Source organism: Diplotaxodon limnothrissa, linkage group LG14 (genome assembly GCF_057381915.1).
Source record: "Diplotaxodon limnothrissa isolate DT_005_m linkage group LG14, D_limnothrissa_male_GT1.1, whole genome shotgun sequence".
Classification (NCBI taxonomy): Eukaryota; Metazoa; Chordata; class Actinopteri; order Cichliformes; family Cichlidae; genus Diplotaxodon; species Diplotaxodon limnothrissa.
Genome location: NC_140609.1, coordinates 14,667,419 through 14,687,413, shown reverse-complemented (window position 1 = coordinate 14,687,413; position 19,995 = coordinate 14,667,419). Strand labels below are relative to the sequence as shown.

The 19,995-nt window shown below is 42.5% G+C and overlaps 1 protein-coding gene across 2 annotated transcripts; it reads left to right on the top strand.

The window, feature by feature from the left end:
• Positions 1–1,307: 1,307 nt before the first annotated feature.
• On the top strand, positions 1,308–19,542 carry scn2b (sodium channel, voltage-gated, type II, beta). 2 transcript variants are annotated; one of them, XM_085370754.1, is made up of 6 exons: positions 1,308–1,529; positions 13,894–14,054; positions 14,142–14,358; positions 15,792–15,984; positions 16,844–16,900; positions 17,145–19,542. In XM_085370754.1, exons 1-5 carry the CDS (start codon positions 1,454–1,456, stop codon positions 16,851–16,853), a joined length of 657 nt encoding a protein of 218 aa, XP_085226880.1. In that variant the 5' UTR covers positions 1,308–1,453; the 3' UTR covers positions 16,854–16,900; positions 17,145–19,542. The 2 variants fall into 2 exon arrangements, with proteins under 2 accessions (XP_085226880.1, XP_085226881.1); XM_085370755.1 differs by lacking the exons at positions 16,844–16,900; positions 17,145–19,542 and having other exon boundaries at positions 15,792–15,988.
• The last annotated feature ends 453 nt before the right edge of the window (positions 19,543–19,995 follow it).

The window sequence follows — 19,995 nt, the reverse complement described above, 5'->3', positions numbered from 1 at the left end:
ACACACACACACACACACACACACAAGTAACTGGGGGAGTAACTGATGAAAAAGTAACTGATGAATTGAGTAATCTGGCAAAAAAAGATAACATGTCTGTGTGGTGTTTGGTTACAGTATGACAGTTTCATAAATGGATTGGATAGCAGCAGACTCCTACCCATGGACATAACTTTTAGTTGACTGTGCTTATACTCTATATATAACTCCCTATTGCTTTGATAAAGATGTTTTTAAGTGCTTTTCTGTTGTAGTCAGCAGGGTTGTTATTATAAACACAGAGTGGCAACCAATCTGCTCTCTTCCTTCCAACCTTTTTCCACTCCTAATGGAACAATGTCCATAACCCACTCCCCCATTATTACCCCCAGGGTTCTTACGCGCTTCTTGTCTAGGCACCCGCTACCCTCCATCTCAGTCTTTGTTTCCCCAAATTTTCTTCTCTTTCCTAAATGCTGACATTATCGATTTCTTCGGAAAGTTGATATTATCTCTGCTGTGAGGAATAAACTGGCTCCTATTTGCATCCATCTCACAGCCATGTCTTCCTCCAGCCCATCTCCCTCGTTTTATCAAACATATGCCGCACTTGATGCTGGCCTCTCCAGTTTGTATCCATAGCAGCAGATGACATAGCAGGTGAAAAGATGAGTGAATGTGGCCAGGGGGTGTTTGCCTCTTTTATTTCCCAGCATCGTCTCCAGCCTACCACAAAGGTAAGGCTGGATGGAGAAATGGATTAAAGGATGGTCGATTTTTGTTTTATTAATTCATTTATTTTTTGTTTCTCTACGTGACCGCTTCTTTTTTTTGTGAGGGCAAAACACAATAAAACGCATAAAATAAATACAGACTAAAAAATGTATTTATTTTATGTGTATTTATTTATTTTTCTAATGATAGGCTTCAATTTAAGCTTTGTTATTCATGATAATAAATGATCATAAAAATACGTAACATTTTTTTCCTACTGAGCCTACAATCATTTAAATGTCCCTGTCATTTTGATGTATAAGAAATTGAAGTATAAAACGCCAGAGTTAATTTTGCTAAAGTGAAAATTACATATTTTCCCCACCAAAGTCAGTACATGTATCCAGTAAGAAGAAGAAGAATCGTCGTCCATCTATTTATCCTTGAGCTTACTGCCTTGTTTTAGGCTATATTTACCATTTCTGACAAATGGTCTGTTGAGGTCGCATCTGTATGGAGATATCCTCCCTTTTTCACGCTTTCCTTCCTGCCCTCCCTCCTATAGCGTTACCCCCCAAGAACTCGACAACCACGAAATCAACCGTCATAAGGCTACAGACACTGCCAGCCATTTCCTGCCTCTAAAAGAAACACTCTTTTTAGCATTTTAAGGCAAACACGAGCAGGCTTTGTGCTTTTATATTTTACTATATTTTTTATAAAGATATAGGCTTCATTTTTTTAACAAGAAGGACAGAAAATGTCTTACTCCGCGCAGGAGAGAAGGTCTGGCGTTCAGCTGGTGAGCGCGCTGCTGCTAATGCTCTCGCTCTCCGGTAAGAAACAAAACACCCGAACCGATGCTCTGATACATAGGTACACGATCAAAGGTGCGATGACATTATATTTCCTTATCACTCGTATTTGCGCGTGTGGGTTGTATGGCAACAGAGGGGGTAGATGGGAGGGGTGGAGGGGGGCATTCCTATAATATGAGATAATGTCGCGGGACTGACATCCCTGAATTTACTAGTTTGACAAGGCCATGACAAAAAAACATAATACTGTGGTTTTATGCGACCAGTTTAAGCAAAGCGCTGCTTTTTTGATCCGTTGTGCTGACTGGGAAACGACCCGTTTGCCCCTCTGTATCTTAATTTAGCCTTTGTTGACAGCTAAAATACTGACCCAATACATCACAGCCCTTAAAGAGGATTATGATGCAGCACACAAAAATAAATATTGGCTTTGTTTGCGCAAGTAATAGTAGTACCCAGCAGGTCGCTCAAGTATGGCTCAATGTTGTGAGTGCAGTGAGTGATGGATAGAAATAGGCCTTTAATGGCGTGTTAACGCTGTGGTAATATTACCAGGAGACACTCCTGGCTGTTCAACAACAGATAGACATGATAATTCACGGTAACGTTGTGAGCACACCCTACAAGATCCTTACCATCAACAATGTATTAATAAGTAAAGAGGCCCAAATTTTAAGCACATCTTTACCAGAGATCGGAACGGTGCTCTCTTTATTATACCATAATAGAAGCCCCAATATTCCCCCACTGCTACTTATGTTAGTCTCAAATGTGAAATCCAAAATCCCAGCACTGTGTTAGGAAGGTCGGTCTTAGGGACAGCACAGGAAGGAGATGTCATGAAGGATCATATTTCAATAGTGTAAGTTATATTAACCATTTTAGAAATATAGGTAAACTCATAGCAGCATAGTTTTCAATGAAAGCACCCTTTGTTGTTTCACCCTTTTTTATAGCTGAAAATAGATGCACAAAAGTTAACTTTTGCCAGCAAACCTGTTGCCTGACACACCCTCTTTGTGTGTTAGTGTTTGTTTGTTTTTTGGCAACGTAAATCCAGTACTAAAGGAAAGAAACGCTGAAACACTCACACACCCTCTTTGTGTGTGAGTGCGCATTTGTGTTGGGACAAATGCATCTTACATAGGCTCATCAGTTTGAGATACCTCTTAATATATCAAAAATAACCTAACCTCACATTATTAAAAATCTGAACTAAGCAGCTAGCTGCAGTGTCATTTAGCAATGCTGATCCACATTTCAGACACAGTAGGTGATTAAAACCCTGTTCCCATAAACATATACATATTTTGTGTTACATGTTGTTATGGATTGTGAATTTTAGTTGTCTAGACAAATAATTCTGTAAACATGTGAGTGTAGCATCCTACAGACTTTATTTCTGCAGTTTTTCTTTCTAACACAATTCCTTATGTCCATCAGTGTCACTTTACTCATCACCTGCACCATTTCAGTTCTCACAGAGAGGCACTAGAGGGCAGCAGCACAATGACACGAGGAGGCATGTAATAACAGTGCACTGCCTTAAAACATGGCAAGCTTAAGTACAGAAGTTTCAGGTTATCACAGCTGAATCCTTACAGTAATTCAGAGTGGTGGAAATTTAATTTGTTTATATAAATGACAAATGTTTGAAACACGACTGTATTATGTGAGATGTTAACATCATTATTGTCATAGGCACTGTGGCTTAGTTCCAAACTGGGCAGCTTAACACCACAGTGCTTTTCACTCTCATTGGTAGTCACTTCAGTCTTCAGTTGAGAAAAGTTTATTTCGCATCCTGCCCATTTCCTATCATCCGCAGTTATGGGAATGATGGGAAATGGGCAGTAGTCACTTCACGCTTTGTGTAGTCTCAGAGATGATATTCCTGTGATTTGCTTCCAGTGTGTATGTAGCTTACCACCAGTCATGATATCTGAGTCAAATGTAATAGTAGTCAAGAAGAAGAAAAATGAAGAAGTTCTGTGGCAGATGGGAGTTTGGTAACTGTAGCAGAAAGTTGGACTGTTGGAAGATATTTGACAAGTACTTTGGAAAGCCATGCGCAGCTCCACTTTGCTGTTTTGCAGAGGAAGGGTGTCCAAGTGTCTTTATGTATGGTGTATACTTTGGCAAGAAAAAACTGGGGACACAGTTATGATTCCTAGCACACGAGCAAACTGGAACTGTTAAACAAATTATTTTTACCTTAGTATATTTTGGAATAGTACAGCTGTTATTTAGAGGTAGTAATGAACAATTTCAAAGTCATTGTCCTGGTGGACATGATCTATTACAAAGGTTGCTAATACCTTGCTTGGTTGGTTAATAACCAGTAATAATTGGTACTTTGTAGTAGGGCTGCACGATTAATCGTTAGAAAATCGCGATCTCGATTCATACTTATGTGCGATCTCATTTCCAAATGACAACGATTAAAAAAAAAAAAAAAAAGACGACGACGATTGTACCGCATTTTGATCCGGGACGTAATCTGCATGAAAACAAGCGCTCACTGTTCCTGCTCAACAAATGACAAGGGCGGAGCCTTATACCACGTGATACAGAAGCTGTGCCGTGTGATCCTAAAATTAGCAGGGAAAAAACAACGGAGAGCACGTCAGGGATGACGAGAAAGTGACAGGAGAAAATCCGTCCCGGTCAACCACCCAAACATCAATAACGGGAACCTTATACAGCGCTTCCCTATACACGTCGAACTCCCGCAGGCACAAAGAAATTACGGGGGCTATTACTTATCACCTGACCAAAGATATGGCTCCCATCAACACTGTGCAAAACGAGGGATTTAGGAAAATGATCAACACCCTAGACAAACGCTACACAGTGCCGTCCGCAACTATTTTTCTATTGTTGCACTACCTGCTCTATACACGCAGCGCCGAGCAACGGTGGAGACGGAATTTCAAGCAGTACAACATTTTGTGGCAACAACAAAACGTGAGACATTTGTTGTTTTTATGTTTATTTATTGTTTTTATGTTCAGTCTCAACTGTTACGAAGTTGATGTGCAGTTAATAAGCGCAATAAATATTTATACTGGAAAAGAAAATCGTGAGAGAATCGTGATCTCAATTCTAAGCCAAAAAATCGTGATTCTCATTTTATGCAAAATCGTGCAGCCCTACTTTGTAGTACCAATACCAATAAGTGATACTTAGTTTGTTATAAAAAATCTTCCACATAAAAACTTGAGTGAACATGTGCAAACTTTTGTGGTTTTGCTGAAAGATTGTGAGGCTGCTGAGCGTTTTAATATCTGTAAAGTGTACCATAAAACATCCAGACTCTACTATAAGTACACTTGGTTGTCAATAATGCATAAAGGGTGAAGGAAGTCAGAGAACATGGCGTACTTTTTAAAGCTTCCTCCTTAAACTTGCTCCATTTTCGTGTCTTGTTTTCAGTCTAAAGGAGAAGTCTAAGGCTAAAACACTAAAATGAAAGAAGATCAATAAAGGCCTGGCTACATCTGTGGTTATTTGTCTCCCATGCGCAAAACTAACATTTGTGTAACATATCACCCAAGTAGTCTCCATTGTCTTTTTGTGTTATCTTTAAATGAGTTGTGCCGTAATCAGAGAAAATCTGATTGGGCGGGGGGTTGCTTCTGGCTGCTGCAGTATGCAGAATGTAGTAAGGCTGTCTCCAAGGCAGAGGGCACTAGAGACAGTTCAAGTGAGTCAGAAATTTAAAAGCAGCATGCCGGTGCTGAAATATTATCCACAGAAATGTGTCTGGTTTGTTTAAAAACAAGTGTAACTCTTGACAACAAAACTGATCTCTGCTGCTGGAGCAATATATACAGTTCCCAGTGTTTACTCTCTCCCTTTCCCGCATGCAATCAAGCTTGCACCAAGTCTCCCAAAACACCGAAAAATCATTTGTTTGTTGGAACATTTTTCACACGCAAAAACAGTACATGCGGTGACACGATCATTGTCCAAGTGGAAGCTAAGTGAATAACAAATACTGTCTTGTCCCAACTTAATCTCACAAATCTCCTGTGCACATAATATAGTGCCCATGGCTTAGAGAAACCAATAAGCACTTCTGAACCAGCAGACACTGTCTGACTGAATGCTGAAGGCAGATTTGGTGTTAAAATATTAGATTTTGTGAGAACAACAGAGGTCTTTAGACAGACAGTGTAGGTAAAATGTAAAACCCAATTAGAGTGGGTTATGGGCACTTTGTGGTAAACATGGATGTCAGGCTCTGAGGGATGAGGAAGTCAGACGTCAGAGTCAAACATGAAGTTCATATTAAGCCACTCCTCAGTAGGCTAATACCCTAGTACTTTTAGGAACTGCACTATTTGGTCTTTTTTAAATCAATTAAATTAAAATAAGCTGGGGGGATGTCATTTTATTTGGAACAACCTCTCAATACCTAACTGAAGCATTTGTGCACTCAAAGCTGTTTTGCTGCTATGTGTACAAGAGACTTTCAGATATTGTGTATTCTGTAAAGTTGCTCTTCAGCGGATTCTTTATCTGAAAGTTTTGTCCATGCTATCCTGCAGAGGCCTAATTGGATTGAGACTTGGAAGCAGAGGAGATTAGTCCAGAGTAGTTCTAAAAGAAAATCATGCTATATGCATACTATCTAGATATATATGTTTTTACAAACCTTTACTGGATTTTATATTTACTGGATAACCAAAGGGCTGTAGTTATTTGGAACACTATGTTGTCTGCGAATCATTTTAGTGTTGGATTAGACTGCTGGCTTTACCCCTTCATAATATTTTTGTTCTATTAAATGAAAATGGATACTTTTTTACCAACTTACACATTTATTGTGAAATTGATTTCATTTGCACAATTCAAACCTAAAGAAATAAAGGTATGGAGAGGGAACAATACGGAGGAGGTAAGAGATCTACCTCACTTTACTTTCTTCTGCACTGACCTTGCATTACAAAGAAGCAATTGAGACAAAAAGAGAAAAAAAGGGGGTGGGGGGCTGTGTTAGGGGTTGGAAAGCGGTACAAGGAAGGAGGGAAGAGAGGTGGACAAAGATGGGGGAGAGGGAAATTGGGAGGGGCAGTGAGAGGGAGGAGTCACATGAGGGTTCTTCACTGCAGTATTTCATCTGTTAGCAAGTCTCTGCATCTGCCTCTTTTTTTCCGACTCTCCACAGGACTGCTGAGTCAGCAGGAGCCTATGTCAAACAGTTTCCCTTGTTTTATATCTGAATGTTTACAGCTTCCACTACCAAAGACACATGTATGACGGTAGTCCTTGTATGCGTGTGTATGTGCGGCAAGGACAGCAAAGGCTGTTTGAGTGCATTGCTGTTAGCAGTGTAAAGATAGGTCACTACGAAGGGATGACATTGAAACAGCACTGCTAGTGGGGTGGGCTCACTGCTAACACTTTCTTGGAGGATGTGTATGCATGCATGTGTGTGTTTATTAGGGAGATAGGGGTTAAAGCAGGTGCAGTGCTGCTTCACAGCACACCTGACTATGGTGGACTGTGCACATAGAAAATTGTGTGTGTGTGTGTGTGTGTGTGTGTGTGTGTGTGTGTGTGTGTGTGTGTGTGTGTGTGTGTGTGTGTGTGTGTGTGTGCGCGCGTGTGGTGCAGAGAGGCAGGCCGGTGGAGTGGTGCAGCAGCAGTGGGAAGGGAGCCAGAAACACTCGACTGCAGAGGAGAGAATGGTGCAGAGTCCCATCACACACGCACGCACAAACACACACATACTTACTGAGAGAGAGGCACAGATTCTGTCTGGGGAGTGTGAGCCCATGCTGAGACAGGATGTTAGAGGGGAGGAGGAAACTTGAGGAACCTAAACGATACTTCTGTTTCATTTCATTTTATATTATGTACATTTAAAAGCATTTGGCTTTCATTTGAGAATATCAGAATAGTTGCTTAAATGGCATATATATATATATTAGGGGTGCAACGATATTCGTATCGATATTGAACCGTTCGATACAGTGCTTTCGGTTCGGTACGCATATGTATCGAACAATACAACATTTGTAATTTATTTCATCAATTTTCCTTCTGACGATGCTGTCTGTGTTGAGCGCTCAGTGAATCTGCGTTCGACTACTCCGCCTAGGCTGCACTGTCCAGCGCAGATCCACTGAGCGCTCAACACAGACAGCATAGTCAGAAGGAAGAGCGCAGGGCAAGCTAGCGAGACAGAAGTTAAGCTCTCCTTTTAACATGGACCTCCCCCACTCTCATTCAGATCTGGCGTTTGGAATTATTTTGGTTTTCATGTGACGTATGACCCTGAAGGTAAGCGAGTCATGGACTAAAGTAAAACAGTATGTTGAATGTGCCATGCAATGCTCAATTACATTGGTGTGAACTAGTGTGTTAGCGCAATTAGCTCGTTAACGTGTTGGCCGTCTAGCCCCATGCACGGAGCGATCGGCGGTAGCTCGTTAATGGAGATTTGCCGTGTTGTGGCGTTAAGGTCATTTCAACGAGATTAACCTGAAAGCACTAGTGGGAACACAATGAATATGACTGCACATTTACGCCGACATCATCCTAGTGCAAAGACAAGTGGAAGCAGACAAAAAAAAGCAAGCATGCTACTAACTTTAGCCGAGTCATTTAGACAGCTGTTAGCACATGATTCTCCTTATGCTGCTGAGAATATAGCCCAGAAGAAGCGGATAGTATAGCTTTTATTTTGGAAAGAGCCATTTCTCTGTAATAAACTCTCTTTTCCAAAGATGAGTGATTCCTCAATCAGATACAGGGCTTGCAATATCGCTAGCCCGACGTCCCGGAGCTAGCGATTTTTTCAGTCGAGCTACCAAAATCTATCTCTTCCCTGCCCGTCGGGCTATTGTAGGAAAAATATATGTCAATGCTTTTGCATTCTTTCAGAAATGTAGCTGGGTAATTATGTCATTGGCATCGGTGAGCCACTGTCAATATGTGACATATTGAAGTCGTGTTTGAATTTGCGCTTGTTTTTTTGCTTTCACTTTGCAATCGTGCGAACTGTGTATAGAGAGCGACAGCACTGATCTGTGAGTGATGATAATTTGTGCACCAATTCCTCTGACATCGTCTTATTAATCGTTAGCTTACTATGCAAACATGACAAGTGAAATCTCCCGCAGCAAGCTTAAACATGTGAGAGGTTGATCGCGCAGAGAATCGCTGAGCTTATGTGAGTGCGTGTAAAAGCATTTCAGTTCTGCTGAGCCAAATAAGACAGGTCAGGGTGAAGAAGTGACAGCCAAAGAAAAGCTTACCACAAAACGGAGAAGTTATGACAAATCAGACTATAAGGCAAAAAGAAAGTGCAGCTTTATGGTTTCATGGACAAAATAATTTCTGTGGCTGCAATATGATGAGCTAAATAACCAGGGCTGCACATAAGTGGTCCGCAGGTGCGTATTCGCTGTCAAAATAAAAAACGCGCACAAGGGTTAGGGTTAAATTTAAAAACTGTACTTTTGAGTTAAAATATATATTTATAATTTTAATAAATGACAAATTAAAAAGGCATGAACATTTTTTTGTATCGAAAAAATATCGAACCGTGACACCAAAGTATCGAACCGAACCGAACCGTGAATTTTGTGTATCGTTGCACCCCTAATATATATATATATATATATATATATATATATATATATATATATATATATATATATATATATGTATATGTATGCATATACATCTCTGATCGAGAAATCACTCATCTTTGGAAAAGAGAGTTTATTACAGAGAAAATAAAAGCTATACTATACGCTTCTTCTGGGCTATATTCTCAGCAGCATATTAAACATATCAGGTCTCCATAAGGAGAATCATGTGTTAACGGCTGTCTAAATGACTCGCGTAAAGTTTGTAGCATGTGTGCTTGTTGTTTTTGTCTGCTTCCACTTGTCTTTGCACTAGGATGATGTTGGCGTAAATGTTCAGTCATATTCATTTTGTTCCCACTAGTGCTGTCAGCGTTAATCTCATTAAAATGACATTAACGCCATAACGCGGCAAATCTCCGTTAACAAGTTACCACGGATCGCCCCGTGCTTGGACATTACCAATAAGTTTGATGTGTCACATGGCCCTCTTCCTATTGAAAAAACAAAAGTTGTATCCAAGATGGCCGACTTCTAAATGGCCACCATGGTCACCACCCATCTTGAGGAGTTTGCCCCCTCACATATACTACTGTGCCACAAACAGGACTTTGATATCACCAACCCTTCCCATGTTATTACGGTGTATCTGTCACGGCGGGGTGCGCCGATGTGTGTGGAAACAGGACCCAAAAGCAGATGATGACGAGGAATTGTAATGATTAACAGAAAGGTGAACCTTTAATGCGATGACGGCAGGGAAATGAACCAAGAGACCAAAAAACGGAAACAAAACCAAAAACAAAGCACCAGAAGCACACAGGCCAAAAACAACAAGGGCACAAAAATCCGAGACCCATCTTCAGGAGGGCGACCACGAACCCGGCAGAACAGGAGCGCATGGCGAAGCGGTTCAGGTGGCCGCCCCGGAGGTCGACAGCGAAACCAAAGAAAATCCAAAAGTTCAGGAGGCCGCCCCGGAGGTCGACAGCAAAACCAAAGAAAATCCAAAAGTTCAGGAGGCCGACCAGGAGGCCAACGGTCCAGCAGTCCAAAACCCATGAGCTCAGGGGGCCGACCCGGAGGTCGAGAGCACAGCAGGTCAGAAGACAAAAGTCCAGGAGGCCGACCCGGAGGTCGAAAGCACAGCAGGTCGGAGGTCAAAGGTCCAGGGGGCCGACCCCGACGGCAATGATGTCCAGCTGACGGCCCGGAAAGCGGCCGGCGATCCCGAGGGACAAAACGAGGCTTGGGCGACGGCAACACAACCGCAGAACCAGGCGAGGCCGACACAGAAACAGAGGCCGAAGCCGGACCAGGCGGAGGCGAAACAGGAACAAAAGCCGAAGCCGGCCCAGGCGGAGGCAAAGCAGGAACAAAAGCCGAGGCCGGAACTGACGACAGCGAAACAGGAGTCGAGGCCGAAACCGGACCAGGCGAAACAAAAGCAGAAGCCGGACCAGGCGTAGCAGAGGCCGCAGCCGGACCAGGCGAAACAAAAGCAGAAGCCGGACCAGGCGTAGCAGAGGCCGCAGCCGGACCAGGCGAAGATGACGACTCTGACGAAGCCGGACCAGGTGAAGATGACGACTCTGACGAAGCCGGACCAGGCGAAGATGAAGACACCGAAGCCGGACCAGACGAGGCTGAAGACACCGAAGCCGGACCAGACGAGGCTGAAGACACGGAGGCCGGACCAGACGAGGCTGAAGACACGGAGGCCGGACCAGACGAGGCTGAAGACGCACAGGCCGGAGCCGCAGCAGACGACGCACAGGCCGGAGCCGCAGCAGACGAAGCACAGGCCGGAGCCGCAGCAGACGAAGCACAGGCTGGAACTGGACCAGGCGAAGCACAGGCCGAAGCTGGACCAGGCGAAGCACAGGCCGAAGCTGGACCAGGCGAAGCACAGGCCGAAGCTGGACCAGGCGAAGCAGAGGCTGAAGCTGGACCAGGTGAAGCAGAAGCACAGGCTGAAGCTGGACCAGGCGAAGCAGAAGCACAGGCTGAAGCTGGAACAGGCGTAGCAGAAGCAGAAGGTGGCTGGACGAGCTCCTCGGGCCCGCCAGCAGACGTGGCATGAGGCTGGAAGGGCTCCTCGGGCCCCCCAGCAGATGTGGCATGAGGCCGGAAAGGCTCCTCGGGCCCCCCAGCAGACGTGGCATGAGGCCGGAAGGGCTCCTCGGGCCCCCCAGCAGACGTGGCATGAGGCCGGAAGGGCTCCTCGGGCCTCCCAGCAGACGTGGCATGAGGCCGGAAGGGCTCCTCGGGCCCTCCAGCAAACGTGGCATGAGGCTGGTGCGGTTCTCCTGAACCCCCAGCTGACGAGGCGTGAGGCTGGACGGGCTCCTCGGGCCCTCCAGCTGATGAGGCATGAGGCTGGATGGGCTCCTCGGGCCCTCCAGCTGATGAGGCATGAGGCTGGATGGGCTCCCCGGGCCCTCCAGCTGACGAGGCATGAGGCTGGTGTGGTTCTCCTGAACCCCCAGCTGACGTGGCATGAGGCTGGACGGGCACCTCGGGCCCTCCAGCAGACGAAACTTGAAGCCGGCTGGGTTCACCCGAACCCCCAGCAGACAAAACTTGAAGCTGGCTGGGTTCTCCTGAACCTCCAGCAGACGAAGCATGAAGCTGGCTGGATTCTTCTGAACCTCCAGCAAACGAAGCATGAAGCTGGCTGGAGTCTTCTGAACCTCCAGCAGACAAAATGTGAGGCCGGACGGGCTCCTCGGGCCCTCCAGCTAACACTGAAAAAGGCTGCACAAACTGCACCTCCGTCCTCGGCTCCAAAACGGCCTGGTTTGCAGTCCCACAACAGCTTAGCTGAGCCTGATGGCTAGCATTTCCTGTGCAAACAGTCTCATTGCAGCCGAGCTCATGAACCGGAGAAGCAGTGTCAGTTTCAAAAACCTCCGGAGAAAAAACATGAGGAGCCAAGATATAGTCACTCACTTGTGTTTGTGATACGGAGCGTCGGTGGCGCGCACACGCCGCTTTTTCTTAGGAGTGGAAGATGGCGGAGCAATGGGTGGAAGTCCCTGATAACTCCGAGGTCCCCCGAGAGCCAGTCGAGTTCCCCGGAAAGAATGCTCGTGCTCCGGAATGAGCCACGGCTTCCACCGGAGCTCCTCCTCCAAGAGAGCGCAGAATATAGACTGGCGCTCGTCGTCGTCCAAGTCTATGGTGTGCGGCGCTTCGTCGCGCTGAACTGTGACAGGAGTATGGCGAAACTGTGATGAGGGCGTGGAAACTGGCGAGCTGAGAGGTGGTGACGCTGCGGCGAATCTCAGCGAACCGACACGAACACACTCAGGTTCCGGAGGCAGCAATGGTGATGACTGATTGTGGGGTTGTTGTGACTGGTGGGTGCTGGAAGCCATTTCCTGACTCGACAGTCCCTGAGCCTGCAGCATCTCCTTTATCCTCGTAAAGGCAGCAACTATGGCAGGTGAGTCCGGGAGCTGGAGAAGTCGGGGATCCCTCTCCATAATAGCTTCAGCAACGTTAATCATTACCAACTTGCTCTTCAAATCGGGCGCTGAAAAGATGCGGTCGAGGATCGCTTGGATCCGAGCAGTCTCCTCCAGACACTCGGTGAGAGCAGAATCCGCTGGGTCCATGACTGGTTGGTTCGTACTGTCACGGCGGGGTGCGCCGATGTGTGTGGAAACAGGACCCAAAAGCAGATGATGACGAGGAATTGTAATGATTAACAGAAAGGTGAACCTTTAATGCGATGACGGCAGGGAAATGAACCAAGAGACCAAAAACAAACAGGCAAAACACTAAGAAACAAAATACTAAATGGTACTGAGACCAAAACCTAAACTATGACTGTGGTGGAAAAATAATAAACAAAGACCATGACTAAGACTAATAATACATAACAGATGAAAACTAGAACTATGACTGAGGTGAGGTAAACAGGCTAAGACCATGACTAAAACTGTGACCCTGGTGAGATAAACAGACGAACCGACAATGGCATGAAGAAAACAAAAGGCTTAAATACAGACATGAGGTGATCAGGGGAAGTGGGGACACATGGGGGAACAGCTGACAGACATAAACCTAATGACAGGACCAGGAGAGAAAGCTAAATACAATGAACAAAGAACACATGACATTGTCAAAATAAAACAGGAAATACTAACAACTAAACATGACAACACAACTCAACAGACCCAACACGTGATGAATAAATACCAAACCCCAAAACATAGAAAACCCAGGAACAATAACCAATAACTGCCTAAACTAAAGGCAAAATAGGAAATAACACAAACTAATAACATATCAAAAAATACAAAGAAAACTCAGAGTGCTGGGTCGGAGACCCAGCCTGTGACAGTATCCATATAAATGGCCAACCCTGTACATATACAAACATAGTTCTCAGCTTTTAATAACGCTAAACCAGTTGATAGACATTTTATGTTAAATTATGTTGATCATTCTCATAAATTTTTGTATTTTTTTCAAACTTTAAATGGATATAAATTGGTTTAAATGTCCATCCATCCATTTTCTTCCGCTTATCTGGGGCCAGGTCGCGGGGGCAGCAGCCTAAGCAGAGAAACCCACACCTCAAATTCCCAGACCAAGCGAGAGATGATGTCTCTCGCTTGGCCTGGGAGCACCAAGACATTTCCAGGCCAAGTGAGAGATGTAATCTCTCCAGCGTGTCCTGGGTCTGCCCTGGGGCCTCCTTAATGGTTTAAATGTAATGTATTAATCTTAGTACTATCATCACTAATGCTGTTTATTTGTATTCACAGGTTGTTCAAGCATGGACGTAATTGTGGCCAGTAGCATTAATGCACTAAATGGAACAACGGTAAAAATCTCTTGTGTCTTCACTTCCTGCTATAAGATGGATGTTACCAAGTTTGCCATGAATTGGACCTACCAAGAAACACTCAACGATACACAGGAACTGGTAAAATGGATACTTCATTAATTTTTAGCAAAGTACTTACATTTTAAATCTCTGAGCCTGTTACAAAAGCTTGCTCTCTTTTCATAGTTTATGACATACTATAAGAAAAGGGGAATGGTGCCTCTTCGATCAGAACGGTTCGGAGAAAGGGTCACGTTTGCTGGGAACCTGGATAAGAATGACCTGTCAATCACTCTATCAAATGTTCAACTGGAGGATGAGGGTATTTACAACTGCTATGTGAGAAACCCCCCAGACCGCATCCAGGGACATGGTATCATACAGCTTAATGTTGTCACAGAACGTAAGATTCTTATTTTAACTTCTGCACACACAAAGTGGGTAACCTTATCCCACTGATCAACTTGTGAAACAAATGCATGTGCGTCAGAATTACATTCCCATTTCACTAAGCATCATTTGGTGCCATTTAACGTCATGCAATATGAAATCATCTCAGAACAACAAGTTACAATAACCACAGCACAAAATGTTGTCAGTTTGGAAAATAAAACAAATATTCAACTACACCAGATTCCTAAAAAATTCCACTTGTCAGTAAGACAAAAAATAGTATCTCACTACTAGTAGTAGCAGATAGTGAACTATACCACATGCGAGTTTAACTTTATCATAACATTGATCATACTGGGGCTGTTTGCACTGCTTTGACTGCTTTGATTATCCTGTGTAGGATGATCTGCAGCTTTGCTCCTCTCTTATGCTGGGCAGACACTGCGATTTTTTCAGTCGCGCGATTCAGCTCCTGCTCAAACTGTACTATTGACTCGCAGGGGTTAGAAGTTCGTAGGTCACGATGCTGGGTCTCACACTATACCGCCCGATGCTCTGATGCGACCTGAGTGCTCACACTGTGCCTCCATAAAATGAAGGTTATAACAGAAATTCTGTCGCTCGCTCTCTCTCTCTGTCTTTCACTCACACAGACACGCACACCACCACCATCAACTTTGCTAAATTGCTAATGAAAAACATTGATCAGGCAGCTGTGATTGAGTAGCAGTGTAGATCCAACTATTTTCACGGTTGTTGTGGTCATGATAATTTTGTGAGGCCACATCGAAAAGGCTCGGGTGAGCTTGAAATAGTTCTACAAGTTGTGCCTCCATCGCTTGTGTCCAGATCACACGCTGCACTGCCGTGCTACGCTGTCTTTTTCGCTGACATTTGTGTTTGCGCGTACGCAGTGTGACAAGCTGCGGTGACACCCTCAGTCAAACTTGTTTGAAATCCTCACGACCAAGCGATTGATGATCGGGAGCTGGTCGTGAGGTGTTAATCGCTTCTCGTTAACCCACGTATAATACACCAGCGGTCCCCAACCCCCGGGCCTCGGACCGGTACCGGTCCGTGAGTCGTTTGGTACCGGGCCGCGAGAGTTGAGGCTCAGGTGTTAAATGTATAGTTTTCAGGGTTTTTATTGGTTTTCAGCGTTATTTTGTTATCGTTATCGCCAAAATTTGTATATGTTTGTTTCTCGAGCATGACGATCTCCTGATGATGATGATTCAGCTTTTTTACTTATTAATGACCAACAAGAGGTTGAACTTAGTCCATCAGCATCTCTCACACACACATATGCACTCACATGGACCAACTCAGCAGCACTTTCTTACTTTCCACTCTGTTTAATCAACCCTACAGAGCTTTTAGTCAGCACTTCACTTGTCTACAAAATGCTTAACCCTTTCCTCTCCTTTCCTCTCCTTTCCTCAGTCCCACCTCCAAGGGATTCAACCATTGCGGTTGCCATTGGGGCTTCTGTGGGAGGAGCATTAGCACTGCTGATCCTTTCCATGGTAGTTGTGAAATGTCTCCGTCGACACAGGAAACAGGAACTCATTTCAGAGGAGAAAATGGAGGAGGAGGGGAAACTGGAGGCTGAAGGTGTTGCGGAAGAAGGAACCAAGTAAGAGATCTTGGCATAAAAGCATTAACCATCACTTGAAAACTACGAGCAGCACAAACACAGAAAAGTAAAGAAGTTGGATGCCACTTCTCTTACAGCAGCTGTTTTCCTACAACATAGGCTACGTATAAAAAGAGTATTCTGCCATGGCAAATATCACATAGCACACTTAGGAAAAATGTCTGGTACTTTTTTTCTGTTGTTATTATTATTGTTACTGCCATTTTTTCCCAGTTAAGTTCAACTTATAAAGGAAAAAAACAAAACGCCCCATGCTTGGCTCTTCTTGGGCAGAAATGTAGCAAGTGCTTTTATTTAAAAGAAAAAAGAAAGAAAGAAGTGCTGGAGTAGTGAACTATGCAATATCCAAGTTTAACTTTATTATAATATAAATAGTACAGAAGCTGTTTTGACCCAAAAACACCAGTGAGTTTGTGCCAGGTGTTGGTTATAGTGCAGGTTTAATTGTTAACAATGGCCAGGAATGGAAAGAGTTTTGCTGGCACAAAAGAAATAAAATAGCCCTGACAGAACTATGTCTTTGACTTATTCACTTTATCATCATTGAAAACATTGAAAGCTATAATGGACAACAGCAGACACCCTCTCCACACTGGCTGGGCAGACGGCTCCTAAGTCTTTTTAACACCCTCTTTTATCCCCATTTTTGAAATGAGTTAAATATTTTATTTATGTATTTATTTATGGTTATAAATGTATGGATGTGTGCTTTTAAATTGAGATGCTGGATGTTTGAATTTCCCCTTGGTTGTGAATAAAGTACGTAGCTATTTATCTATGTGTCATTCTACTTCAAAGCCAACCTGCTGTCATAATGTTGCATCTCTTTTTGCTACAGGCAACCATAATGGATCATGTGGTTAAACCAGAAGCCTGTGGAGCTCCCAAAACCCTGGTAAATATCTCCTCAGCTAAACAGTTATTTATCCACTGGAAGCCCATTGTCTGCTATGGAGTGTAACTTGACCTGAAGAAAAAAAAGGAAATACAGTTAACTTAAACCTTAGTAATATTAGCTTTCCATCTTACTTGCTACTTAAGAATGTCATTAGCAAGAAATTTAAAGGGACTTGTAATGAACAGAAGACACTATACCTATTGCATTTAAGTAAAAAATGTTACTTTCTCTTGTCTTTCAGACATATCCATCCCTTCTTGAGGATCTATAGTAATCACACCTCTTTATGCTTCCATCCCGTTTGCATGTTTGTGTGTGCGCGGATGTCTAATGCACATATATCTGTTTCTTTGTGTGTGTGTGTGTGTGTGTGTGTGTGTGTGTGTGTGTGTGTGTGTGTGTGTGTGTGTGTGTGTGTGTTGAGGATATTTTTGTATGTCTGAATCAAATGTGTCTATTTCCTCGAAAATATCTGGTAACTTACCCAGTAAATGCATATTGTTTTATTCATAGCTTTAACTCACTGTTAATAACATTAGAGGTTTTTCTTATGACACAGAATGCCATTTTCATAGCATAATATATGGTGGGCTATGGGGCTGGGCGGTATGACTTAAAAAATTATATGAGGGTATATTTTGAATATAGAACTTTAACTAAAAAACTGAATGACAGTGTAATATTTTTGCTGTTACTGTTTGTATAGCTGTAATGTTTTATATTCAATCCCATGCTTTGGGAGAAAAACCTTTAACTGCCTGCAATGAGCTATTGATAAATATAACAGCGGTTGTGGAGATAACGCTTCATACATAATGAAAGCTGAAGCTATTTCAACTATCATATGCAGCATGTATATCTGTTGTGGCAGTAAATTGCTGATAACTCCAATGTCTAACACGTCCAATGTTGGGGTTTTGTTTTGAATGGGTTTTTTTTGTTGTTTTTTAACATACATACTGTGAATCTAGTGGGGTATTTTTAAACATTGCCTTAAAGTCTTTTAACTGCCTGTATGGACACCATGTCTTAACATACATTAGATGCACAGCTGGATTTTGCTATTATATAAATATGACCAGTTTTCAGTGAGTAAGCCAAATTATGTTTACACGGAGCTCGAAATCTACTTGTGTCTGAGTCAGAAAGCATTCTCAAACATTCCTAATATCTGGTGAATTTTGACAAAGCAGTTGGTCTGTGCACTCTACAGATTTTTTATTCAGTCAACTTCTCTCAGAAACCAGAAAAACAAGTGCCCCATTAATATTTGTCTTTACACTAGAATACTGCAAATACTTCAAACCATTTCATTATTGCAAATATTTCAAAATAACAAAATGTTTTTTAGTATCTACACATTTTTGAGCTGCCTCTGTCCTATGTCTTAGCAGTTTGTTATTAATAAATTGAATAACTTAAATGAATAACCTGATTACATGAATTGCTTTTCAGAATATGTTATGTAGTTTAGATTCTATACTAATGCAAACAAAATAGCATTCTTTATTCTTTTTTTCTATTTCTTTTTAAAATAATTCTACTGTATGTCATACCGTCCACCCCCATAACAGGAACCTTTCCATTAAGCCTGATACTGTATAGGAATGACTTGGAGTGCCTGAATAGAGAAGTTGCAGTGATAAGCACAGATTTCATTCATTCTCTGTTTTACATACAATTAAAACGTTTTAGTCTTGATGATATCTGTGACTGCACTGCATTATACAGTCATTTGCATATTCCACTCAGGATTCTCAGAAATCCACACAATATAAACACAACTAACACTTTGTCAAAGAACAAAAACATACGAAAGAAAGTTTAAAATGACGGCCACAACATTGAAGAATATTGAGTCTTATAATTTATGTGCCAACTTTTATTGATAGAATCTATTAAAGGTTGTCACAACAGTGACCTACACACAGACAACAGCAATATATTGTACTAATCTCCATCTCCTATATCACGAGCTGGTATAAGTCACAGCTGAAAGCAAATATTTGAATGTTTACATTCCTAACTGACAGAAATCCTGTTTTATAGAAACATAAAAATGGACAAACTGAATCACTGCTTCCCAATTTATACACTTTTTAGAGTGTATATAAAAGCTTAAGAAAAAATGTCTATTAAATAGTTGTAAAGCTTTACATATTCTATTCTAGCTAAGTCTCCAAAGTAATGACTTTACCTCAACAACGGTGTGCAAAACTGTTTGCACCTCAAAACAGTGATACATATTCTAATGTTAATGTAGTGGAGATCATGTGAATATAATGGAAATGGGGAAAAAAACATATATAGTGCAGATATTGTAATGATATTAAAACTGTTATAGGGAATGTGTGATTGTGTATTTCACTATTAAGTTGACTAGAGAATCTTGAATGTTTTTAAAATATATATTCTCCTAGTAAAATACTTGATCACTCTTTAATATCAGTCCAGCATGTACACTTTGTTATTGTCAGAATGTCCCATGATGATTCAACTTCAGTTTACTACGATAATGAGACAGCAGTGTCACAAGGTGATGTCTCAGTAACTGTTAAACGGGAGGGTTCCAAATCTGGTGGCTTGGCCTGACCTGGGTTTTGGCTCTGTTAAAAAAAATTTTTTTAAAAAAGTTGTGTACAGGTCTATATTTAGGTCTGTTAAGATCTATGATTTTATCATTTGTTGTCCATTATTATGGATGATGCACTGCATAATTTCATCAAATATTAATGGCACATCTAGTCACTGTAATATGTTCACAACCTTGTATTGCTCTGTGCTGGTCAATAAAAGCTAGAATTGTCACTTCGTACAATCATGTGCTAAAGAATAATAAAGTGATTACAAAATTTTGAGTTTTTTCATTAGCTTTTTCACATGGTAAATGGCCTGTATTTATATAGCGCTTTACTAGTCCCTAAGGACCCCAAAGCGCTTTACATATCCAGTCATCCACCCATTCACACACACATTTCCTGGTACACTGCTGTCTGTGTGTAATCATGCATGTTTAAGTTACAGGGTTTGTTGACCCATAAGATGATGGCAGATTAACATTTAGGGCAAATTTACTGCAGTTATCACCAGAC